Source organism: Heterocephalus glaber, unplaced genomic scaffold (assembly GCF_053883595.1).
Source record: "Heterocephalus glaber isolate CG9 unplaced genomic scaffold, H.glaber_assembly_v1.0 deba00001788, whole genome shotgun sequence".
In the NCBI taxonomy this organism is placed as follows: Eukaryota; Metazoa; Chordata; class Mammalia; order Rodentia; family Bathyergidae; genus Heterocephalus; species Heterocephalus glaber.
The window spans coordinates 2978681-3005890 of record NW_028258471.1 but is presented as its reverse complement, the minus strand read 5'-3'; the positions used below and the strand labels follow the sequence as shown (position 1 = coordinate 3005890).

Below are 27210 nucleotides of genomic sequence, written 5' to 3'. Positions count from 1 at the left end.
TGTTATACTTCTGAAGGAGCAGAAAAATAGCCAAGTTTCCTGACGAGACAGATAAAAAGTCAGTTGGAAGTTGCTACAAATTTCCGAGGACATGCGCAGATCCTCAAAACAGAAACAATTATAAATTGATAAAGTTTTCATTATGGTCCAAAAATAAGATGTTTGCCTTACAGATAAAAATTGAGATAAGGTGGTGGCGCACGGCTGAAATCCCAACAGTTGGGAAGTTAAGGCAGGGGGATTGCTGTGAGCTCAGGGCCAGCCTAGGCTATGTAGTGAGACCCTGTCTGAAAAAACAAAAAGTTGAAATGTTGAATAGATTAATATTTTGTAGGAAAAGACAATGTTGTATTTAAGTTCCTTTGTGCTTTAAAAATTAGATGTTTCTACTATCATTTTTAGGATAACATGCATTTTATATTTCTAGATAAATGTCAGTCTTTAAGGCCTGAGGTGAATGAAAGTGAACGGAGTGAGGAACAGATGCCCTCTTGCACACAGAACCTAGATGACACTGTGGATTTAGTCTCCAGTGAAACAGTTGAGCAGAGAAAGGACCCCATCCTTTCACCAAGGTATTTTTTATGTTTATTGATTGTTGTAGTCAGAAGGATTCAGCAAAGGAATACATTAAATACAGGACACACAACTTACAAGGTTATTTTATGATAATTACCCAAAGAGTCAAATACAAAGGAGTGCAAGAGATTAACCGCACACTAGAAGCCCAAAGGATTCAGCTGAGGGCCTAGATCCCAGCAATTTCCCACACAAGTCCAACTAAAGGCTTAGAGTCCAAAGCAATGTCCACCTCGAGTTCAGCCAGTGGACTAGACCCCACAGCAATGTCTCATGCTTGTCCATATTGAGGATCTGTCCCTGGAAGGCCCAAAGGCTAGTGATGGAAGCCAGAAAATCTGCGCTGGTGAGATGAAGGATTCTGCCACCAAGCTGAGGGATCCACATTGGAGCCAGGAAGTGATGCTCACGGTGAAGATCAGAGCTCCCCTGATGAGAACAGCAGTCATTCCCAGTGACAGTGAGGCCCCAAGCTCCTCCTCTGACAAGAACAGCCAAGTTTGCATCAGGAAAACCAATCTCAGCAAGCTTCTTCTAGAAAACCAACAGCCCACGATCTTCCCCTCCAGTTCTCTTTTTATGGGTTTTGGTAACAATCTTCAGGTGGCTCCTCCACACCCAGACCACACTGATTCATTTCAGCTGGGTGTTACAAGTTGACTATTAGTCAATCTACCACATTGGTTTTATCTATAATACTTCATCTTGTGTTGGTCATGAAGCGTATGGAAGTCTCCAAGTGTAACTGTAAATCTGCATTTCTCATTTTAGTTCCATGTGTTTTTGCTTCATTTGTTTTGAACCTCTTATTAGGTATGCACATATGTAAGATTATTGTGTCTTCTTGGTGAAATATCCTTTATCACTGTTTACTATCCTCTACTTTGCTCTTTTAGATGTTTACTTTGTGTTACTGCTTTGTTTTGATTAGTGTTTACATGTGTTTATAATTTTCTACAAAGATTTTCTTTTTTCCTTTTTTTCCTTCTTTTCTTTTTCTTCCTTTTTTTCTTTTGTGGTACTGGGGATGAAACCCAGAGTCTCCTGTATGCTAGGTGACTACTCCATCCCTGAGGTATAGTCCTAGTCCAGTTATTTATTTTTTATTGTGGTAAAAATTATAAGAGATTTACCCTTTCTTTGTTTATTTGTTTTTTGTTTTTTGTTTTCCGTACTGGGGATCGAACTTGGGTTGGCGGCGAAACCACTGAGCTAAATCCCCGGCCTGAGATTTACCCTTTTAAGAAAAATTAAAGCAAATGGTATATTAACTCTAACTGAACAGTACTGTATAGCAGGTCTTCTGTTTTCCTCTTGTGTAATAAACTCTATACCCATTGGATTCCCCATTTCCTTCTTGCCCCAGCATCCACAAAGGAATTCACGTATAACCATCCTACTTTTTGTTTCTGAGAATTTGATTACATTAGATATCTCATGTAAGTGGAACCATGCAGTGTTTGTATTTTACTTGGTGTCCTGGTGGTTCATCGTGGTTTTTTTTCTCTTTTGGTAGCAGGGATCATACTCAGGTCCTTGCACTTGCGGGCCAGGCAGCAGCACCACTGAGCTAAATCCTCGGCCCGGTTCATCATGTTATAGCATATGACAGAACTTTTTTATTTTTATCATACTTTTATTTTTTGTGGTGCTGAGAATCAAACCCAGGACCTTGTACATGCTCGGGAGTTCTCCACTACTGAGCTAAATCCCCAGCTGAGAATTTCCTGTTTATGGCTGAATATTATTCTGTTGTATGTGTATACGGTACCTCATTTTCTTTATCCATGACTCAGTGGGTGGGTGTTTAAGTTGTTTTCATCTCTTGGCTGTTGTGTTATGTTGTGATGAATATTGGGTTGCAGATATCTTCTTGAGATCCTGATTTCAATTTTAGGGGGTGAATACACAAGTATGGGATTGCTAGGTCATATGGTAATTCTATTTTTAAATTTTTGAAGAACCTTCGTACTCTTTCCAGTAACTGGTGCACTTTATGTTCCCATCTGCAGGTTTTTTTGTTTTGTTTTGTTTTGTTTTTGGTACTGGGGATCGTTGTTTTGATTTGCATTTTCCTGATGATTGCTGATGTGGAGCATCTTTTCATATCCTGATTAGCTATTGTATATCTTCTTTGTCCAAATACCTATTAAATCCCTTGTCCAATTTTTTTTTTTTTTGGTACCAGGGATCAAACTCGGGACCTTGCTTCTGTGAGATGGGCAGCAGAACCACTGAGCTTGTCCATTTTTATTTGTTCTGGCCCCCGCTTGACCATTTTTATTTAATTTTTTAATTTTTGAGTGTTTTGAGACAAGGTCTTGCTATGTAGTCCAGGCTGGCCTTGAATTCATTATATAGCCCAGTCAACGTAGTGGCAATCCTCCTGCCTCAGCCTCCTGAGTGTTGAGGTTACAGGTATGTGCCACCATTTCTGACCCTTTGTCCTTTTTTTTTTTTGGTACTGGGGATTGAACTCAGGACCTTGCACTTTCAAGGCAGGCAGCAGCACCACTGAGCTAAATCCCCAGCTCCCTTTGTCCATTTTTAAATTGGGTTATTTCTTCTCTGAATATTGAGCTTGAGGACTTATTTAAATATTTTGGATATTAGCCTTTTATCAGGAATGTGGCCTGCAAATGTTTTCTGTCTTTCCCAGGTTGCCTTTTCATTCTGTTGTTTCCTTTGGTCTGCAGAATCATTTTAGCAAATGCTGCTATTTAGTATATGGCTGTCAGTTATATTATTGTTAATTAATACTACGTATTTTATCATACTGTAGTACTGTATACAGCAAGGACTGCCTAGATGTAATTTTATTTTTTTTTGTACGGAGGATCGAACACTGGCCCTTGCGCTTGCGAGGCAGAAGGTGCAACCACTGAGCTAAATCCTCGGTCCCTAGATGCAATTTTAATGAAACCTAGTTTGAAAATTTTACTATGACTTTACACATTCATTTGCCTCGTGAACCCCATTGAACCTATAGTTGTTTGAGTCTTCTTGAACTCTTGCATTTTTCATTTCGAGACTTGTTGAGCACTGATAGCTTATGGCTCCCACTCTGTATGAAGGTACAAGTGCTCATAACATGATGTAGGAAGGATCATAGAAAAGCCTGTGTAATAGCTTTGATCATTTTCCAAAGTCTTGGTTTGTTTTATGCATTAAAACAGATCTTGTAAAGGGTGTCAAGATATGTATTAACCCTCATTTTTGCTTCCTTAGTCATCACCACAGTAACATACCAGCAGCAACTGAATCTTCTGAATCCAGCCCTTCACCTGTGTCTCCGTCAGAAGTTGCAATCACAGCACTGTGTGAGGTGAATCCTGCCAAGCAGAGTTGTATAAAAGAAAGAAATGTTGACCAAAAGAGTCAATCACTGTAGGTATTTTACATGGTAGGACTTACTTATTTTCAAAATTTTGTTAAGGTTCTTTTTTTTTTTTGGTACCAGGGATCGAACTCGGGTCCTTGTGCTTGCACAGCAGGCGGCGAAACCACTGAACCAAATCCCCAGCCCTAAGGTTCTTAAAACTTTTTTTTTTCCAGTGGTGCTAAGGAACCCAGAACTTCCTGCATGCTAGTCAAGCACTGTACCACTGAGCTACTTACTCTCCAGCCCTTGGAAGTTTTCTTTTTTCTTTTTTTGGTACCAGGGATCGAGCTCAGGACCTTTCCCTTATGCGGCAGGCAGCAGTACCACTGAACTGAATCCCCGGCCCCCCTTTAAAGTTTTCTTAAATGATAATGGTACCTTCTACTTCACATTAATATATAGACCCATCCAATATGTAATTATTTTTGTTTTGATTTGTTTTGGTTTTTTGGGGGAGATTGTTTGAGACAGGGTCTTGTTATGTATAGTTCAGACTGGCCTCAAACTCACATCGATCCTCCTGCCTCAGTCTCCTGAGTGCTGGGATTACAGGCATTTGCCAACACACCCATCTCTTTCTATCATATTTTTGAAAGCTTTGCTTCACCTCAAGATTATAAAATAACTCACCCATATTTTCTCTGTGGTTTCTTGGAAATATTTGTTTGCTTGGAGTATGCTGTTAGCACAGTGTAAAGGATAGAGCTAGTTGTAGTTTTCTGTTATCTATAGTTTCCCCATTACTATTTAATTTTATCTGATTAAAAAATATATATCTTATACTTTATCTTCTCACTGTTCTGAGATACTATCATTATATACTAAAATCAGATGAGTTTTAGAATCATTTTTAGATTCTCTATTTTGTTTTTTCTTATATCTGTTTATTTATATGTAAGTACCAGTAAAGTTTTTTAATTACTGATGCTGAATAGTATATTTTTAGCATCTGACAGAACAAGTTAGTCTTTTCAGTTTTCTTTGCTTCATTTATAGATAGGGAAGCTTTTAAAGTTCTTTGTGATTCTGAGTGGGTTATTTTAGAATTTAATTTGAATATGACTGCATGCTGGTTACAATTTAAATAACATTAATCTTTCAGGGAAGCTAGTCAAGCAGAAAATGTTAAACCAATGTTGAGAGGTCGACTCCAGAGACCCAAACCCAATCTGTCAAGGGCAGTTGGGAAGAAGCTAGTTCTTTCACAAGCCAAAACAGATGCAGAGAATGAGAGTTCGCATTCAGACACCTCCACTGAAAAGGTATGTGGAAAAGACATTGTGGAAATTAAAATTACAAAAGTCTTCAAAATAGTTGGGAATAAGAATATTTAGTTTATAAACTACTGTAACAGGTATTAAAACAGATAAAAGAACTTATAGAATAACCTTAGATTTGTTCCTATCTTACTAATCTATTTATGCATTTAAAAAAAATATGCATTTTTTTAAGAACTCGGGCATATTGTTTGAAAAGTCCTTAGTGATAAATCTCTTTTGTTTACTTTATTTAAAGTATTTCTTTTTTTTTTTTTCTTCCCAGTACCAAGGATTAAACTCAGGACCTTGTGCTTGCCAGGCAGGCACAGTGCCACTGAGCCACAACTCTGGCCCTGTTTCAAGTATTTCTTTTCTTTCTTTTTCTTTTTGGTACTGGGGATTGAACTTGGGACTGTGCGAGGCAGGCGGCGGCACCACTGAGCTAAATTCCCAGCCTTAAAAGTATTTCTTAAACTAGTTGTACGTGAAATTATATGCACAACCTTTTAATCTAAACATATACATTGTCTTGTTATACATTGTCAAAAAAGAAAGATGCCAAGGTCCTGTAATATCACCAGCACTCAAGAGACTGAGGCAGGAGGATCACCGTGAGTTTCAGGGCAACCTGGGCTACACAGTGAGTTCAAGGCCAGCCTAAGGTCCATAATGAGAGCTCTTAGCGATCCTCTTGCCTCAGCCTCTTGGTGCTAGAGTTACAGATTTGCATCACCATGCCCAGGTTATATATTTATAATTTTAAAAAAATTTTTTCTGGGCTGGGGATTTAGCTCAGTGGTTCCAGCGCCAGCCTTGAAACCGCAAGGTCCCAAGTTCAATCCCTGGTACCAAAAAAAATAAAAATTTTTTTTTTCTTGTCAAATTGCTTTTTAAAATGGTAGTCAGAGGGCCGGGGATTTAGCTCAGCGGCACCACGCCTGCCTTGAGTGCAAGATCCTGAGTTTGATCCCTGGTACAAAAAAAAATAAAATGGTGGTCAGTGTTTTTTTCTTTTATGTAAAGTATGTTTTTGTCATATTTTCTTTTTTTGTGATGCTGGTGTGTGAACCCAGGGGCCTCATGCGTGCCAAGCAGGTACATGGTGATACAGGGTCTCACTGTGTATTTCAGGCTGGCCTTGAGTTCGTGGAGATCTTCTGCCTCAGTCTGCCAAGTGCTGGGATTATGGGCTATAATATATTACTATAATCTTGTAAGATTTTATTCTAGAAATTTGGAAAATACAGATCGATTTAAAAATCAAAACAAAAATTACTTGTAATTTTACTATCCAGATGTGACCAGTCTTTTCACATTTATCTTTTCAGGTTTTTTGTGGGGTTTTTGGTACTGGGGATTGAACTTGGGACCTTGTGTTTGTGAGGCAGGTCTCAGAACCACTGAGCTAAATCCCCTGCCCACAGGTTTTTTGGTGATGCTAGGGATCAAACCTAGGACCTAGAACATGCTAGGCAAACTCTGTACCACTCAGTTAGATCTCTGGTACTTTCTAGGTTTTCTTTTTGCAGTATGGGGGATTGAACCCTGGAGCACTGAACTGTGTCTCCAGTTTTTTTTTGTTTTGGGACAAGTTCTTGCTAAATTGCTCATGAACCTTTTTAAGACTGTTCGTGTTGGCAAGGCTGTTGAGTAATATATGAGATTATCAGTTTTTTAATGTTCTCATCTGAATTTAGGATGTTTAGAATATCTCTTAGAAGTATAAAAAATTAAGTTTCATTGTTTTAATTCTTATTTGATTATTGCAAAGTCTGAACTTTTTTATGAGGTTAAATTAAAAAAATTAAATTTGCAGAATCACATGGAAAAGAATAAAATGAATACATTTGACAGTGGTGGAATGGAGAATACAGGAAAGGAGAACCAAGAAGCTGAAACTATGTCTAAGTAAGTATTTCAGAAGTACTATAGTAACTTTTAAGAATGATTGCAGCCAGGGATTTAGCTCAGTGGTTCCGGCGCCTGCCTGGCAACCGCAAGGTCCTGAGTTCAATCCCCGGTACCAAAAAAAAAAAAAAAAAAAGATAAGTTATCTCTAAAAAATAAGAACCAAGATGCATTATATAAAGGTACAATTCCCAATGAGAAATGTAATTGTGTTGTATACCTACAATGTACCAATAGAAGAATTTAATACAAAAAAAAATAAAAAATAAAAAAATAAAAATTAAAAAAAAGAATGATTGCAGTTATTTCTTTCTTTCTTTTTTTTTTTTTTATGGTATTGGAGATCGAACTCAGGACCTTGCACCTGCAAGGCAGGCACAGCACCACTGAGCTAAATCCCCGCCCCTTGCGGTTTATTTTCTACTCAAATAACATCTCAATTTTCTTTTCAGATACTGTAGTCTAAAACTATTTTCAACTATAAATGATGTTAAAACATTTTAATACTCCCTATATGCTTGATACTGTGTGCAAAAGTTACGGTATGGGCACACTGATTTAGCAATTATGTCTCCCTTCATTTTATTAACAAGACTTTGGTAATGTTTATCTTTACCATTAACAAACTCTTAACAGGCATTGTGGCACATGCCTGTAATCTCAGCACTTGGAAGGCAGAGGCAGGAAGATCGTCATGAGTTTGAGGCCAGCCTGGGCTACACAGTGAGACCTGTCTCCAAACAAAACAAAACAAAACAACTTGTTTAATAAAGTGGTTAAGACAAATGGTTTTGGGCTCAGTGTATTGGTGCACCTCTGTAATACCAGCACTCAGAGAAGCTGAGGCAAGGGGGTTGCAAGTTTGAGCCCAGCCTGGGCCACTTAGCTAGTTAGCAAGACACTGTCTCAGAAATAAGATATATTTCTGATAACTTTATTTATAGTAAGAGATTTCAAAAGGGAATACTTGATATGGAGATCTAGAACAACCTAGTCCCAATTTGACACTGACTAGTAGATTCTGTACTGTTCCAGTGGGTGCCATTTATACTGTAATTTGGGCCTATGCCCCTGGAGTTGCACATTCTACAGTATTATTCTGATTGAAGACTAATAGTCTGACATCATTGGCAGATGTAGATTTTCCAGTTTTGTAATGAAATTTTGATTTAAAAATACATTTTATAGTCAGGTTTCCAGGGTTATATCCCCTCCCCCCCGCCCCCGCCATACTGTGAATGGAACACAGGACCTTGTGCTTGCAAAGCAGGTGTGGCGCCAGTGAGCTAAATCCCTGGCCCCAAGAGTTATATCTGTTTGAAAGATGAGGATACAGGTATATAAATATATTTGATGATTTTTTCTTTTCTTTTTTTTTTTTTTTTGAGATAGGGTCTCACTTTATATAGTTCAGGTTGGCCCTGAACTCACTATGTAGCCCAAGCTGGCCTTGAACTTGGGGTGTTCCTCCTGCTTTAGCCTCCTGAGTGCTTGAACTACAGGCATGCACCACCATGCCTGGCTTTTTTTTTTTTTTTTTTTTGGTACTGGGGATCGAATTCAGGACCTTTCGCTTGGAAGGCTGGTGGCGGCACCACTGAGCTAAATCCCAGGCCCTACCACAACTGGCTTTGATGATGTTCTTGAGGACACTTGTGAACTATTTTATATTCTAAAGGGTTTATTTATTCATGTGAGGGAAAAGGCAGTACTGAAAAAATAAGCACATTTATGAATTGAGAATAAACATTGAATTTATTCCTTTGTGGTTGTTCTAGTTTAGGTGAAAAAACTTGTCTCCTGGAAGATAATCAACCAAAGGCTCCCAGATCTGCACAACCAGTGAGGGGCCGATTACCAAGACCAAAGCCAAATGTGTGGAAAGTTACAGAAAGAAAAGAAACCATCACATCCCAAAAAGAAGGAGCCAGTGTAGAGAAGACTCAGAATGAATCCTGTGTCAACAAAGATGTGAGTATTTTGATTGTTCCCACATTTTGTTAAACATGTACATAAGCCTCAAATAAATTTCTCACTCTCTTTAAAAACAGCACATCTACCTAATTTGCGTACTGTAGGTTATTAAATTTACGGCCAAAATTTCTTAGCCAGCAGCAGTTTCTAATTGTAAAGGCATTTTACATTTAGAGTGCTTACAACATTGCTAAATTCCTTTCACTTTACCTCATTTTTGGACTTGCTTTTCCCTGTCCCTCAGTGAATATTTGAATAACCTTTCCATTTTGAAGAGATAGTTAAATGTGTGAATTTTAACATTGGCTTAACAGAATAAAATGTTAAAAAGCTTCCCACTAAAATTTAATTCCAAGAACAAAGATCATGAATTTTAGATCATATGTAGTCTTTGTGAAAAGGTTAAAAGTTGGCATGCTTTGAGCTTGGGTTTCTTCTGCTATGAGTGCTGTGTTTTAATGCAGTTGTAGTGGTCAGAAGGAATCAGAAGGGCATCATGAGGTACTTCTAACAGACACTGGGAGGGTTACTAGAAAAATGATTAAAAAGCATCCTTTGGGTATCATTTTATAATTTTGAAATTTTTACTGTTTTCATTATCAAGTCAAAATTTGCAATGAAATTTTAAAAAATTATGTATTTCATTGTGAAACGTAAAACATTAAAAAATTTTAGGGCTGGGGATTTAGCTCAGTGGTTCCGGCGCCTGCCTAGCAAGTGCAAGGTCCCGAGTTCAATCCCCGGTACCAAAACAAAAAACAAAATAAAACATTAAAAAATTTTGTTTTTAAGATACTTCAACAAATGGAAGATCAATCATATAAAAATTTGGAGTGTGAAGACAAACAACCTGAGAAAAAAGATACCTCTTTTCAAAATGTACAGCCAGATGAGCCCAGGGCGCTTAATGAATGTCTAAGGTGAGCATCATTTTATTGAGTATGTAGTTTTTGAACTTTATTATATAGAATTTTAAAACTTATTTTGTCAGTGGAAGTGGTTTTAGCTCCTGAGTAGCCCTTGTCAGAATTTTCTTTACCTTTCGTGGGCCATCAGCTTCCAAACTGACGTGACTCTTCCTTGTTTAGTTACTCCAGGAATTGTGCTATTATAAGATTCTGAGGGAGGCAGATATTTAGCTTTAGTTACTGTCTCAAAACAGTATACTCATTTTTTTTTTTTTTTTTTTTTTTTTTTTTTGGTACCAGGTATCAAACTCGGGTCCTTGGCTTGTGAGGCAGGTGGCGGAACCACTGAGCTAAATCCCCAGCTGCTATCAAAAAAGTAAACTCATTTTTTAAAAATTAGAAGCAATTCTTTATTAACTCCTCTATTTTTTTTTTTTTTTGGTATGGGGGATCAAACTCGGGACCTTGTGCTTGCAAGGCAGGTGCCAGAACCACTGAGTTAAATCCCCAGCCCTAACTCCTCTATTTTTAAGCTTTATTTTATTTTATTTTTTTGGTACCAGGGATCGAACTCAGGTCCTTGTGCTTGCGAGGCAGGCAGCGGAACCACTGAGCTAGATCCCCAGCCCTTTAAGCTATATTTTAAATTATATATTTTAATTGACACAGTAATGACACATTTCAGATACAGTTATGACATTTCTGTACGTGTATGTAATATGATCAGATCTGAGTAATTGGCAGATCTTCAGATATTTATCATTTGTCTGTGTTGGAAACATCCAAAATTTTCTCTACTAATTATTTTAAAATATTTCACTAATAGTGCTCAACCATAGTTCTGCTGTGCTAAAGAACATAAAAGCTATTTGTCCTATCCAGTTTTACCACCATATCTGTTAACCATTCTCTGCCTCCTACAAGTGGGCTTTTCTTTTGATTGTTTCTTTTGCTGCTACATTGTCATCAGACAGGGTCCAAAGAGGTCCCTAAAGCAGAAATGGGGACCCTAAACCTACCCTACCCCACAGAGTAAGTTTGCTGACTCCCATTGCAGAAAAGAAATTTTAAGACCCTCCAATAAGAGGCAAGAAAATAGAGTATGAACCCTCAAGAGAGAGACCATGTGTACTTCCTAGTAAATCTTTTTTTAAAGTTATTATCATAAATGCACAGTGTGTGTGTGTGTGTTTATGTGTATGTATTACTTCAGCCTGGTGTGACTGAATAAATCTAGTGTTTCATTTGATCTAACTTTTGCTCAAGATTAATGAGCTTTTTAAACAACCACTAAGAGCTTTTTCATTTGTTTCATATCTTTTTTTTAATCCATGATAATGAATAAAACCGAATGCTGCTATTTTTCTGGAGGGCAAGGTGCTTTTTCTAGATAACGGTTGACTGCATGCCCAACACCATTTAGCAAAATGTTACGTTTAATATGTCATTTTATTGCTTTTGTTTCATGAAATCACAAGCCCTTAAGAGAAATATTTGTATGAGAAATCTTGTTATAAATTGGTTTATAAATGTGGAGCTAGGTGTGGTGGTGCACACCTGTAATCCCAGCATTTGGAGGCTGAGGCAGGAGTATCGGCAGTGTGAGGCTACCTCAAGGTGCACAGTAAGTTCAAGGCCATTCTGCACTACATAGTAAGATCCTGACTCAAAAGAAAAAAAACAACGAACAAAACCCCTCCAAAAAGTGTGGAATGCAGATATAGTTCTTAGTCATGATGTTTTTTTTTCAGATCATACCTCTGACTGGCTGAGATGGCCAAGACTGTTACGGCAAAGTGTATGTTTGAGGAAAGAGTAGGAGTGGGGCCGGGGATTTAGCTCAGTGGTTTCGCCGCCTGCTTTGCAAGCGCAAGTACCGGAGTTCGATTCCCAGTACCAAACAAAAAAAAAGTAGGAGCAAAGAAGTAGAATTGGTAGACACACCTTGATCTAGTACTAGTGAGCACACAGGAGACTTTGCCCACCATTGTTTGCATAGGGTCCTCTGGATGACAGTGGAACCAGTCAGGGCCATTAGCTGCTACATTGATTGACTCATTAATAGACATATGTACATATATCTATATATAAATATATTTAATTACTCTACAATTTTACTGTAATTGTAAAAGATTAATTTTCCCCCCTCCTTAATTTTTAAATTTTGCCCAGAGATTCCTGGGCTTCCTTTTTGGTTTTTTTGGTACCAGAGATTGAACCCAAGACTTTGTGCTTGGTAGGCAAGTACTCTACCACTGAGCTGCAGCCTCACCCATTTTATTTTATTTTTGGTTTCTTGAGACAGGGTCTCGCTATGTGGTCCAGGCTGGCCTTGGACTCACTCTGTAGCCCAGGGTGGCCTTAACCTGCAGCAGTCCTTCTACTTCAGCCTTCTCAGTGCTAGGACTACAACATGTGCCACCACGCCCAGCTTATTTTATTTTGAGACAGGGTCTCTAAGGTGCCTAGGCTGATCTCAAACTTGAGATCTTCTTGACTTCTTAGCCTCCTGAGTAGTGAGGATTACAGGCTTGCCCAACCAACCTGAGTTCCTTACTATCTTTCTTCTTCTCCTTTTTCTCTTCCCCCTACTCTGAGCCTCCTTCCTGCTAGGGATTGAACCCACTGAACTGGACTCTCAGCCCCTTAGTTTTTTTACGTTTTAAACTGGTGTTTTCATAGTGATTTCTCAGCCACCGTCTTTTCAACTGACAGTCTGATTTAGAACTTGTCTTCTTTCATTTTTAATAGCATTCAAGAGGATAGTCAAGCAAATGTACTCAAACAAGTCCCCATTCTAAGAACTCAATTTCAGAAACCAAAGCCAAATATAGTAAGAGGAATTAGAAGAAGAAAGATTCCTTCAAAGGAAGAGGTACCAGAGGAGAGTCCTGTCTCTGGGGGAGAGACAGCAGCTTTGAGGGAGCTTATAAGACCAGACACCTCACCAGGGGAGAAGGTACCAGTGGTGATCACTGCTACTTCTAAGGAAATGAAGTCAAATTTAAGAGAAACTGGAAGAAGAGACACCTCTCCCAGTGAGAACATAGCAGAGATGAGTGATGTCACTGTGATAATGGAGACAGGGTTGAAAGCAACTGTGACAGAGAGTCCCCCTAGGGAGAAGACACCAGAATTGATTGATACCACTGGGGAAATAGAGACAGATTGGAAGGAAAGCAGAAGAGAAATATTCCCACAGGAAAATGACCCAGGGGAGGTCAAGTCTATAGGTGAAACAGAAGCAGGTTTGCAAGAAACTCGAAGAGAGAACCCCACAGGAGAGAGGACCCTAGAGATGATTGATCCTACTGAGGAAAGAGGGACAGATTTGGAAGAATCTGAAAGAAGAGAAATACCTGTCCCAGGAAAGGTCCCAAAGGAGCTCAAAACTATAGGTGAAGTGGAAACAGATTTGAAAGACATTGAAGGAGAAATTTCCCAAAGGGAGAAGGTACTAATGGGGGTCAGTACTCTAGAGGAAAGGGAGATTGACTTGAAAGAAACTGGAAAAGAAGACATTTCCCTGATGGAGACAATATTAAGAAAGACGATTGTCACTGAGGAAATAGAGGCAGATTTAAAAGAAACTGAAACAGAAATTTCCTTGAGGGAGAGAGAAGCTGAGCAGATTTGTGTTATTGAGGAAATGGTGGCAGATTTGGAAAAAACTGGAAACATAGATATTTCTCCAAGAGAAAACCTGGAAGAACCTGCTACCTCAAGAGAAATTGAGACAGATGTAATGCAGAAGAGTAGTGCTGACTGCAGCATTGTGCCTTCCCTGGATGTGAAAGTATGTATTTTCCTCTCCTTTAAAAAATTGTGAACACTTTCTCAGAAGTAACCAAATATTTCCATAATTATTATTTTCTTCTCTAATCTTTTTTAAAATAGTACATATTTGTTATACATTGATTCATCATAGGGAATTTGTACCTGTACAAGTGTTTTAATTCTTTTTATTCCCCCATTCCCCTCCCCTCCCTTCAACCCTTCTTCTTCTCCCCATTTACAAAAGTTTTGTTTCCTATTTATTCTTCCATTCTATATTTTTGTTTCCTTTCGCTTCCTTCACTTCCCTTTCCCCTCTCCTTTGTTCCCCTTCCCATTTGAGCATGTCCCAATACCTACTCCTCTATTATGCTCCTCATTTACCCTTTGGGTTTCTCATACAAAAGAAACTGTGATATTTGGGTGTCTTGATTTATTTCACTTAAGATTATGGTCTCGAGGTGCATCCATTTTCCTATAAATGACTCAAATTTGTCCTTCTTTATGGCAGAGTAGTACTCCATTGTATATAAAAACCACATTTTCTTTATCCATTTACCTGTTGATGGGGATATGGACTGTTTCCAAAATTTAGCTATTATAAATTGTGCTGCTGTAAACATGGGTGTGCATATATCACCGTGATACACGATGCTTTTAACTCTTTTGGGGAAGACATCTAGAAAGGGAATAGCTGGGTGAAATGAAACTTCCAGTTTTAGTTTTTTGAGAAATGTCAATAGTGATTTCCATACACTCCCACCAGAAAGGGAGAAGGGTTTCTTTTTCCCCACAGCCTCACCAGCATTTGTTATTGGTTGATTTCTTGATGACAGCCATTCTTTCTGGAGTGAGATGGAATCTCAGTGTTGTTTTAATTTGCATTTACCAAATCACTAGTGACATTGAGGATTTTTTTATATTTGTTGTCTGTACTTCATCTGAGAAATGTCTATTCAATAATTCCATAGTTATTGCCCTTAAGTTCAAAAATGCTTAAAATCTCTAGAAGTCTTTCCATCCCTAAATTTTTATGTTTAGGAACTGGAAGAAACTGTATATCCTTTTTTAAAGAGTAACTTCAAAATTTTTCTAATTGTGGAAAGGTTACTATTTTATTTTTTTCCTCCAGTACTGGTGTCTTCACATTGAGCTACATTCCCAGCCTTTTTTTTTTTTTTTTGGTACCAGGGATTGAACTCGGGTCCTTGCGCTTGTGCAGCAGGTGGCGAAACCTCTGAGCTAAATCCCCAGCCCAATTCCCAGTCTTAAAAAATTTTTTGAGACAGGGTTTTGCCAAGTCACAAAATTGCCAAGACTGGGCTCAAACTTGCAGTCCTCCTGCCTCAGCCATCTGGAATGTTAGGATGACAGATGTGTGCCACCATTCCTGGCTGAAAAGCTACTATTTGTTTTTGGTACCGGGGATCAAACTTGGGACCTTGCACTTGTGAGGTAGGTGGCGGCACCACTGAGCTAAATCTCCGGCCCAAAAGCTACTATTTTTAATAGAAGTTTGAAGTTACTCTTTTAAATAAAAGGAGTATAGAAAATTGAACTGAATTTTTACTGACCTTAGTATGAACATAATACTGGAATCATTTCTTTTAGGTATATGTTTTTCTCTTTATTTCCTGCTCTGACACACTTTCTTCACTTTTAAAAATTGCTTTTGTGTTGAGTGTGGTGGTACATACATGCAATCCCAGCACTTGAGAGGCTGAGGCAGGAGGCTAGCCACAAGGCTAGCCTTGGCTACATAGTGATTTCAAGGCCAGCCTGGACTATATAGTAAGACTCTGTCTCACCAAAAAAAAAAAAAAATTGCCTTTTTACCAAGCATGGTGGGGCACTTGTGTAATCTCAGCACTCAGAGGCTGAGGCAGAAGAATCACAAGTCCATGCAGAGCCTGGACTGTGTACCAAGTTCAAGGCCTAAAGTCAGCCAAACAAAAACAAAATAAAACAAAAAAATCTCGTGCTTAAAAGTTGCCTCTTTTAAAGTTTATTCTCTTGTAATATTTTCATGGACTATTTTTCTAACTTTTTTTGGTAGGCAATGGCATTTATGGTTTGGAAAAATCATGATATACAATATAAAAGGAAGATTTGTGAATTCTGGGTCTTAACAGTTGTGTATTAAGTTGAATTTTATTGGTTTGTTTGTTTTTGGAGACAAGGTATTGCTGTATATCCAAGCTGTGCTTAAAAACAGTTTGTAGCCTTGGCTAGCTTTGAACTCAATATAATCCTACCTCAGCATTGTGAGTGCAAGGATTCCAGGCATGTAGCATCACACCTGGCCCAGATTTTATTTAAAAATTAAGAAACAAACTTCTAAATGTTTAGAGAACGTGTATAGAACAGTAAGCTTCTGTTTGAAATGTGTGAAATGCTTATGGAATCTTCCGTATATGCTGGTTTACTGTCACTATTTCTCCAGAATATTGTCAGTGAGGTACAGCCGGTGGTGCCTACATCTATAGAAGAAAATAATTCTGAAAAAGAACTGTCAGATCACTTAAGTTGTTCAAAGCCTGCTTCACAGATATCTGAATTTTATAAAACAGAAGACCAGGGGATACAACCTCCAGATGTTTCCGAGCACTTTTCAGATACTAATTTAAGGTATAAGTATATAGGTCTGTGTGCTTTTTTTTTTTTTTTTTCTTCTCTGAGGTACTTGGGATTGAATGCAAGGCCTTCACGCTAAACTACACCCACATCCCTTTCTATTTTTCATTTTCAGACAGGGTGTCACTAAGTCGCTAAGTTGCTAAGTTGCTCAGGCTCTTGCCTCAGCCTCCCAGAGTGTTGGGATTACAGGCATGCACCACCATGCCTTGGAGTTCTGTGCTTTTAAAGAAAAACCACAGAAGCTGTATTTGCTGTTGTGCCTGTTCACAGTAGCCTACCCTATGGTGTAGGGTGTATTATTTTTTCCTTGGCCCAAACTCACTCTGCAGAATCCTTTCTTCCCCTACCCTTCTAGATTTTTTTCCCTGCCTTCAGCAAGTGTGAAACATTGCCACCATTAAGAAAAAAAAGAAAGTTGTATTTGATGTCATGTTATACTAAGTGAGATTTCAAGGCATAAGATATACAAGAGAGTGTTTGAGACTTTCAGGTAGTAGAGGATTGAAACTGTTCTGAATGACACACATATAAAGCTGTGTGTAGTACACACTCCTGAGTCAACATGGGCTTGACAACCATTGTTTGCTCTGTGAAAGATGATGTGGTTCCTGAGGTGCATACCTCAGCTGTACCCTCATGTTTCAGGGTCTATCAAACAGTTTCATTTCTTTTCCTGTGAAGAATTAGGATTGCTGGGTGTAGTGGTGCATGCCTATAATCCAGCACTTGGGAGGCTGAGGCAGGAGGATTGCTTCATAGTCAAGGCCAGCCTGGGTTACATAGTGGGTTCAAGGCTAGCCTGGACTACACAGTGAGACCCTGTCTAAAAAAAATGAAAAAGAAAAAAAATTAGGAGTAAATATTTACTGTTAGTCTCTAAGGTTATCCTAAGACTCCACTCCTGTTGCCCCTTCAGTCCATTCTAAAAGTTTGATAATCCTTGTTCCAAAAGCCAATCTCTTCCTCAAGAACAGAAGCCACTTGAAGTGAAACCAGCACCTTTTGTGAGAAGTCGATTCAAAAGACCAAAACCAAACTTAGCAAGAGCAACTTCAAAGAAAGTGACTACAGAAGCAGAAAAATATGTACCTGAGAAGAAGTTGGAAACAAATCACATGGAAACCATTGAGATTCAACAAGACAGAGAACAAGCTAATACTCTTCCTTTACAACCTGTGAGTGATTAAGATGAAGGCTTGGGGGGGCATTGGTTACTGTGGTCATTAAACTTTCACAAAATTCTTGGTATAATTTCTGATAGTGTGATACTGTTCTCATGCCTAATGTGCCTCACTGTTCCACGTAGTCTGTGGAAGAAGCTACAGTGTTAGACCCAGCGAGAAAGAACCAACCAGAGACCGATATTAAATCCACACAGGAGTTTATTACCAGCTGGGACCGAGCTGAACATCAGACTTGAGCCCCGACTAGGGGGAGACAAACATGTTTTATTTTTTTAATTTTTTTTTGGTTTTTCGAGGCAGGGTCTCCCTTTGTAGTTCAGGCTGGCCCTGAACTCACTATATAACCCAGGCTGGCCTCGAACTCATAGTGATCCTCCTGCCTCAGCCTCCCGAGTGCTGGGATTACAGGCGTGTGCCACCACAACTGGCTGACAAACATATTTTATACACCTTTGAGGTCAACAGTTTCTAGGCCCCCTTATGGGATAGAACTAGCAAAGCAAGAGAAAGGTACAGAAGTGGAACATCTTGCCATGAGAACATTTGTAAAACAATAGTTGATTAATTGTTGTTTCTAAAGAGACTTTCTAAGGGGAGGAGGTTTCTTAAGCTTCCTCCTTCTGAGTTCATCTAAAGGGCAGACAGGTGGGTCAAGCAGCAATATGGAGTCTGTTTTGCTAAGTAGGGTCCTTCAGCAGTATCTGATAAGGGCCAGGTGTGACATGAGGAGGTGTCCAGGAGGCCTCGGCTCTAACTGAGGTTCAGCCTTTGTGACCATAACCAAATAATGCAAGTTTCTGTAGAGGACAAATGGGAACCACAGTCCTTTATTTTACCTTGCTATGAAGATGAGATGTTAAAAGCTTGATAGAAGGGCGGGGGATTTAGCTCAGTGGTGCTACTGCCTGCCTGGAAAGCACAGGGTCCTAAGTTCGATCCCCAGTACCAAAAAAAAAAAGCTTGATAGTTAAATTTGGTATTTTGTTTACTTTTTGTTTTGTTTTGTTTTTTGAGACAGGGCCTCTGTGTAGTTCAGGCTGGTCTTGAACGCACGGTGGTCCTCCTGCTTCAGCCTCCTAAGTGCTGGGATTACAGGTGTGCCCTACCATACTCGGCTTTTATTTACTTTTAAATTTAGCTCATGATAGATTAAGATTGTTTGATATAGCATCAAAAGCTTTGAAATGAATAACACTCATAAATTGAATATTTTACACACATAAAGTACATTTTAGAATTAAAATTCTTACCTGGGGTTGTGGCACATGCCTGTTTTCCCAGCATTTGGGAGACTATAATGGGAGGAACCAGAGTTTGAGGCCAGCTTGAGAAACTTAATAAGACCCCATCTTCAACAAATCAAGGGCCGGGCCGGGATATAGCTCAGTGGTTTCTCTGCCTGCTGCGCAAGTGCAATGACACGAGTTCGATCCCCGGTACAAAAAAAAATTTAAAACAACCAACAAATCAAGGAAAGACAACAACAAAAAGAATTATAATTGTAATTTGGCATCTTAGAATTGCTTAGTTCTTTTTTTTTTTTTTTTTTTGGTACTGGGGATTGAACTCAGGGCCTTGTGCTTGCCAGGCAGGCACTGCACTACTGAGCTACATCACTGGCCTGAAAATACTGTACCTGTTTTTTTTTCCCCCATTAAGGTTATTGGTACATTTTAGGTATACAATACAGTTACATTCATCATTGGGATCTTGTGCCTTTACATGATGTATCTTGGTTCTTATTTTTTCCCCATTCCCCTGCCCTCCCTTCACCCCCTCCACCCTTCCCTATTTACAAAGACTTTGTTTCCATGTTTTTCCTTTTCTCATATTTTTTCTTTTCCCTTCTTTCCTTTCCTCTACCCCTCCCACTTCCCCTATTCCTTTAGACCTTTTCTTCCTATTTCACAATATCAATTATACTTTTTTTTTTTTTTTTTTTTTGGTACCGGGGATCGAACTCGGGACCTTGTGCTTTTGAGGCAGGCACCAGAACCACTGAGCTAAATCTCTGGCCCTCAATTATACATTTTAATCCTTATTTACACTTTTAGTTTTTCACATCAGAGAAACTATTCGGTAGTTACACGTCTGTCCTATTTATTTCACTTGAGAGTATCGCCTCAATGTGCATCCACTTAGCTATAAATGTCTGTAGTTTCTCTTTTTTTATGGCTGAGTAGTATTCTATTTTATAAAAAAACCACATCTTCATTATCCAGTCTCCAGCTGATGAACAATTGGGCTGTTTCCATATTTTACCTGTTTAGAATCAGTGCACAGCAATTTATCTTTTAATTGGTGTTTTAAAGAAATTAAAGTTTAGTTGTTTAATCTCCTGGTCACAGATTAGTCTTATTTCTAGGGTATAAACAATAAAACATTTACCTTTTCTTTGGAGGGGTTGCCTCTTTTAAAAAATACTTATTTAATAGTGCTACTTATTTAGTAGTGCTTTCTTATTTTGGCATTTAGGCAAATATTCTACCACTTAGCTACATTCCAGCTTTGGAGGAGGGTATTGGATTGCTATAATAAATATTTTTGTACATGTACTTTAGGTACTTCTTAATTTTATTAAAAATTTTGATAAATTACTGTTGCCTTCTACAATGACTATATTAATTTATTCTAATAGTATATGAGAGTTTTAATTTGCCTATACTTTTACCAACCCTGGGTAAAAATTTTCTGTTTCTGCTTTCTAGGATGTGACTTCCATATTGGTATCAAGAGAAAAAGATAAATCAGGCCCCAAGAAAGAGGAGACTGTGATATTACCATGTATACAAACTGAAAAGGACCCAGCGCCGAGTGCTTGTGAACCTGCAGAGCATTCTCAGTCAGTGCAGACCCAGGAAAATGACTTAGCTGTTCCCATGGTGTAAACAGTGATATTTACTTAAATCTAAAATAAGAGAGACATTTCATTTAGATATTTATTTTTATTAAAATGTGTTAATGTATTTCAAAGTGACTATAAAGAATACTTGGTTTATTTTTATTGATATGGCAGACCACCTGAAATAGAAAATCAGATGGAATTCAAAACTTTAAAGCTTCCTGCTGGCTGTTAATTAGCTACTAAAGATTTTATACAAAGCAGTTCACTTAATAGTATATTTACATATATTATAAATCCTTACCTTTTAAAATATTTGTAAAATGTATACAACACAATTTATCATTTCAACCATTTTTACACATACTGCTTGGTGGCATTAAGTATATTCACATTGTGTGGTCATCACCACTGTCCATCTCCAGAACTTTTTTATTTTCACGAACTGAAACTCCTGTTCCCCCTAAACCTTAGTTCTCATTATCCTGTTCTAGTTCCTCATAACCACCGTTCTATTTATAAATTTGGCTATTCTAGATATGTTGTATAAGTTTACTATGGTAAGAAAAAATATTTTCATAGAGAAGATTCAGATTGTATTTTTTTGCAGTAATTTTCAACATTTTACAGTCAGACTCTTTGTCTTTCTTTCTGTCCCCTTTTCTAGGATTCAGAAGGTAAATACTTTCCAACAAGAAATGAAAGAAACTGTTACCCAAATGGTTCTACCAATGAGGGCCCGACTTCAGAGGCCCAAACCAAATGTAAAAAATGCTAGACATAGGCAAGTAGTAGAAAAGGGTGAAGCCAAAGGAATGAATAAAAATGAAAGAACAGTGCTACAAAAAGATGAAACTAACAAGAAATCCCTGATAGTGGTGAGTTATTGTGTAACTAAATTGAACATTTTAGTGCATAATAAAATAGCAAGTGATGGCTTGGACTTGATTTAGAATAGTGTAATCTAACATTCTTCTCCTGAGGAATACATAGTTATTCCAATTTTGTTTCAGACTTACTATTTTTTGTGGTATTAGGGATTGAACCTAAGTCCTTGTGCATGCTAGCTAAGTGCCTTACCACTGAAATACATCCCAGCCCTGGATTTTTTTTCTACCTTATAGTATGTAGCAAGTGGCTACATTTATTGAAGGGGTTGGTAGCAGGAACACAGAGAAAGAAGGTAAAGGGAAAATGGACTTGAGTGCAAAGAGAAAGAAAAAGAGCCTTCGATTTTTTTTTTTTAAGTGAAAAGAGAAATTTTTTCTACTAGTGACATTATTCATTATGAAACATTTATCAGTACAAAAGAATACAGTAAATGATCCAAATCTCACTACCCTGAGATAACCACTAAAAACCCTTTGTATCTTTTTTGTTTTGTGTCGAAAGAGATTGAATGTAGTATCTTGTTTGTTTTTTGAGACAAGGTCTTGCTATGTAGTTCAGGCTGGCCTTGAACTCATTTGGTAGCCCATATTGGCTTTGAACCTGCAGCATCCTTCTTCCTTTGCCTCCTGAATACCGAGATTACATGTGTGCATCACCACACCCAGTATTGTTTGTTTATTTATTTATTTATTTATTTTTATTTATATACTAGATGATTTCTTTATCGTAGAGCCCAGACTTTTAAAATTTTTGGTTTTACAACAGAAAGCTCTTGTTGTAACTTTTAAAACATTATATAAACATATTACTGTGATAATCATCGCAACTCTGAACTAGGCAATTCCTAGTTTGAATTTCCTAGTTTGAATCCTAGCCACTAGACCACCAGGGACCTGACTTGAATTTCCTAGTTTGAATCTATCTATCTATCTATTTATTGTTTGGAAGTTGTCCAGGGTGACCTTGAATTGATGATCCTCTTAGCTTCTCCAGTAGCTATGATTACAGGCTGCACCACTGCTCTTAGCCCTTGTTTGAATCTTAATTTTATTTTTAATTTTCTTTTTTTTTTTTTTTTTGAGACAAGATCTCACTGTGTTCCAGGATAGCCTTGAACTGACTATATAGCTCAGGCTGGCCTTGAACTCAGGTGATCATCCTGCCTCAGCCTCGCAAGTGCTGGGATTACAGGCATGAGCCACCATACACGCTGAATCTTAATTTTAATAAACTATCTGGGCTGGGGATATACTTCAGTGCTTAAACACATGTCTAGCATGTGTAAGGCCTGCCTGAGGTTCAGCCTTCAGCACCAGAAAACAAAAGCTAAATATAAATACCCTTTTAGTGATTGAAATATTTTAGGAGGTATGTTTTGCTTTTTTTAAAAAAAGTCATAATGTGATTTTTGTCGTTTTAGTCAAATTCTCAAATTGAAACTGAAATTGAAGTCGTATCCTCCAGAGTTTCAGAATGCAATATGGATGAAAATCAGAGTCACGAGGTTCTTGTAGGAAATCTACACGTTAACAAAAAAAATACATCCGATGCAAAGATGAGGTGAGTTTGCTTTTAATGAGAAAAGCATGAAACGTTTCAAAAATAATGATAGATTTTTGCATAATTGATTTTATAAAAACTTCACATCCTTAAAATTTTATGAAAGGATGAAATAATAATTAGTTACTTGTTAGGGTTTTTTTTTTTTTTTTTTTGAGGCAGTGTATATTATAGCTGGCCTTGAACTCACTGTGTAGCCCAGGCTGGCCTCAGACTTTCTGTTGTCCTCCTGCTTCATCCTTGCCAGTGCTGGGATTACAGATGTGGCCCACCAGGCCTGCCAGAACTAATTTTCAGTCTACTCCAATTACTGTAAGACTTGCATGCCTGATTCTCTTTGTCTCTGTCTGTGTATGCCTCTCTTTTTCCTTCTCCCTCTCTCTTCCTCTTTGTCTCCCTTTTTTTGTGCTACTGGGGATTGAACCTAGGCCTTAGCACTGTGCTACATCCCCAAGCCCTTTGTTAATTTCTTACTTAAAACAAGATCTCCCTAAGTTGCAGACTTGCCTAGGCTGGGCTTTAAATTGTGATCCTCCTGCCTCAGCTTCTCAGAATGCTGGTGTTACAGGTGTGTACCACCATGCCCAGCTTGATGTTCTCTTAATTTGTAATTTTTCTGAAATTTTGTCAAGCATTCTTATTTTTGGTATTAAAGGTAAAATTTAAATTCTTTCTATCTTTAGAAATATAGAACCTACTGACTAAAATTTATGAATAGGATGTGCTGTGAAGTACTTACTATATACTGTACATCCAAGCCAAATGGTAAGAATGCTATCTTTTAAACAACGTGCTAGTAGAAAGAAATTTTTGCATTAATGCTTTTATTTATTGTAATCTGCTTAATTATTGATATTAAAGCAGGATGTATTGGCTCTATAGTAAAAATACATTTTCTTTGTGGATATAATTTTTTTTTTGTAAGACAGAGTCTTGCTATGTAATTCAAAGTGGCCTTGAACTCACTATGCAACCCAGACTGGCCTTAAACCTGGGGCAAACCTCCTGCCTTAGCCTACCCCAAGTGCTAGAATTATAGGCATGTGCCACCACACCTGGCTTTTACTGGATATAGTTCTTGACTCATTTAATTTGCTGTATTATCTTTGTATCTTTGTAGAATACTTTCTGCTTTTCTTTTTTGTGATACTGGGAATCAAACCCAGGGTTGCTATACTACTGAGGTACGTCTCAGCCTTTTTTATTTTATGTTGAGACAGGATCTTACTAAGTTGCCCAGGATGGGCTAGAACTTGTGATCTTCCTGCCTCAGCTGCCCATAGTGCTGGGATTACCATTGTGTGACACCATACCTGACTGGCTACTCCTAAGTACTAATTGTGAATTTTTTTTCTGAGTATAATTTAATCCTCTTTTGGTTTTACAGACCAAATTATAGAGTTGAAAAATTATAGAATTGAGCAATTCTATAATGCTATTGAAAAGAACCTTATTCATTCATTCATTCCACAAACATTGTTACCCCCTGTGTGGTGGGCATTGTTCTCAGTGCTGGTAACATAGGACTCACAAATCAGAAATTCCTGTCATTATGAATGTTATATTTGAATTGGGAATACACGTTATAAGCAAGAAAAATAAGCTGAGTAAATAAGTAATAAATTAGAGAAAAATAATGTGAGCAGGAGGGAGCACTGCTGGAGAGAAGACCAAAGAGAAGTGAGGGGCAAGTCACAGGGACATCTAAGGAAGGGAAGGAGCCATGTGGAAACTTGGGAAGCATGTGGTGCATATAAGAAGCCTCACAGAGGCTGGCCTTGGGAGTGAAAGGAGGATTAGGAATGAGTAAGAGCTGAAGGCCGAGGGCGGAGAAGGGGAGACTGTTAGAGGGTTCTGTAGGGAATCTGGCCTTTTGTCTCTGTTACAGTTGTCCTGGACGATTTAAATGACTTACTCAAGGTTACAGCATCAATTTAGTGTTAAACTTAAGCTTTCAGACATTTGTGACTTTCAAGTAGCAAATTCCCATAGTGTATAAGCAGTATTTCCTGAATGAAGCTTTTCATGTTTCAAATTGTTAAACACATAGCGTTTTTTTTTTTTTTTTGGTACTGGGGATCGAATTCGGGTCCTTTCGTTTGCAAGGCAGGCAGCAGAACCACTGAGCTAAATCCCCAGCCCAGCCTTTGTATTTTTTAATGAGAGAGTTGTTGTGTTTTTTTTTTTTGGTACCGGGGATCGAACTCCGGTCCTTGCACTTGCATAGCAGGCACCGAAACCACTGAGCTAAATCCCCAGCCCTGAGAGTTCTTTTTTTGAGAGAGAATTCTATTAAACTTCCTGTATGGAAATTCAGCACTCCCCCACCCCTTAACTATTTCTAGATCTTAAAGTTTATTCTGTTAGCTTTGTTGTGACTGAGCTATCTCGTCTAGTTTTAAAATTAGCTTAACTTTATGTCCAACATTTGTTGTCTTTTTTTTTTGGTACCAGGGATTGGACTCTGGTCCTTGCACTTGTGCAGCAGGCGGCAAAACCACTGAGCTTTTTAAATCCCCGGCTTGTCTTTTTTTTTTTTTGACCTCCTAGCACATTGGGTCTAAGTATGTGTTTTACTCAAAATATCTCTGCGGAATCACACTTGACAGCTCATACTTCAGTTCAGGATAACTTGTTTTCCCAGTACATTAGCCTGCATGGGAATGTATTTTCCAGCGTCCTAACTGCTTTGGAACTTGCTGTGTGCTGCCTTGGTGCTACTAGTTGAGCTTAGTTGGTACATTTGGAAATGTGCTAATTACTTTCTTTTCTAGGTGTTTTATTTAGAAATATTCTTAGGATTAATTCTTAATACAGATCTTCCAGAGAACTCAAATATAGTATCCAGCTTTATATTATTTAAACTTCCTCATTCAGGTCCTTGTTATTAAAATATTGTATTTCTAGGGGCTAGGGATTTAGCTCAGCGGTTTTGGGCGCCTGCCTTGCAAGTGCAAGTTCTGGAGTTCGATCCCCGGTACCAAAAAAAAAAACCACCAAAGAAAGGTCTTAACAAGACCTCCACAAATAAAATATTATATTTCCAGGAAATCTTAAGGTGGCTACTTGATTTGCTCTGGGAACCTTGTTAAAGCCTTGTCTTTGTCTGATTTGGCAGATACAGATTAGTTATACCGTAAATTTTTCGGTGAAGTTTTGTGTGTGTGTGTGTGTGTTGTTGTAACCCAGAGCCTGACTTGTACTGTGAGCTTTCAGGCATGTGGTAAAATAGACTTTTTCTCCTCAAGCGACTCTTTAGCAGAAAGACCAAGTGGTTATGACCATTGTATATTTCTGTGTGCTTTGGAGCCCAATTAAAGGTGTTTATTTAAAGTGCCATATGAAATCCATCTTCAGCTCCTGGCATTTAGTTATTTCTATGGAAATAAGTAGCATGAAACCACACATCAGAATTGATGAATGAAAGTAAAGAAAAAAGATTAATGTTAATCTTTTTTTTTTTAAATTTTATTATTTATTTATTTTTGGTACCGGGGATTGAACTCGGGACCTTGTGCTTTCGAGGCAGGCGGCAGAACCACTGAGCTAAATCCCTGGCCTGAAAAAAGATTAACATTATTATAAAATTACTGCCTGGGCTATCTAGAAAGTGGAGGCTATAAAAGCTTTTATGTTCTTCCTTTCATATCAGCAACGTAGGGTTTCATTGTACATGCTTAGCCTTATTGCCCATTTATATATATAGTCCTTTGAACTTAGAATTGGTTTGTATCTAAAACTGTTTGATTTAACAGCTGTTAAATCAGCAAAGAATTCTGATTTTGTTCTTCAACATAATTTGCACTTCATTCTAGATTTGAAAATAAGCCCTGTGTTCCTAGTCCAGCACAGTTGATAAGAATGAAATTCCAAAAAACTAAGCCAGATTTGGGAAGAGCATGCAGTAGGAAGGTAGAGGAAGCGGGTATAGAAAAAGGCCCAGCAGATCAGAGTGGAGCAAGTAAACCAGAAGAAGATTCACTGCACCAAGGAAATCTTGACTCCCAGCTCCTTCTAAAAGTAAGTTTGGAAAAATTTTTTTTGTTGTTAGTGAGCTCTGTTTTGTTAGGATCATGAAGGAGAATGAGAACATTACTAAAATGAAGTTTGATTGTATTTTACATATTGAATATTGCTAAAGTGCAGGAGAACGTTGTAACTGTTTTCGTGCAAAATTTAGTCCTTTTTTTTGTGGTTCTGAGGATTGAACCCAGGACATTAGACATCCAGAGCTAGCTGAGCTATTGCTGAGCTACAGCCCCAGCCCAATTTTCATGAATTGAGAAACTTACCACTTGTGTATATGTATAAG

General features: G+C 38.1%; 1 protein-coding gene across 13 annotated transcripts in view; it reads left to right on the top strand.

Moving 5' to 3' along the window:
• Bdp1 (BDP1 general transcription factor IIIB subunit) overlaps positions 1-27210 on the top strand; it is a 112695-nt gene that overhangs the window by 45245 nt on the left and 40240 nt on the right. For 12 of the 13 annotated variants that reach the window (XM_021250701.2, XM_021250697.2, XM_021250699.2 and 9 more), the window contains 13 exons: positions 428-575; positions 3808-3966; positions 5064-5223; positions 7037-7128; positions 8907-9099; positions 9895-10022; positions 12762-13806; positions 16228-16412; positions 17374-17596; positions 20314-20489; positions 21115-21325; positions 22759-22898; positions 26714-26918. In XM_021250701.2, coding sequence (XP_021106360.1) covers positions 428-575; positions 3808-3966; positions 5064-5223; positions 7037-7128; positions 8907-9099; positions 9895-10022; positions 12762-13806; positions 16228-16412; positions 17374-17596; positions 20314-20489; positions 21115-21325; positions 22759-22898; positions 26714-26918 — 3065 coding nt within the window. The remainder of the gene's footprint in view (positions 1-427; positions 576-3807; positions 3967-5063; positions 5224-7036; positions 7129-8906; positions 9100-9894; positions 10023-12761; positions 13807-16227; positions 16413-17373; positions 17597-20313; positions 20490-21114; positions 21326-22758; positions 22899-26713; positions 26919-27210) is intronic. The other variant, XM_087203182.1, reaches the window with a different exon arrangement.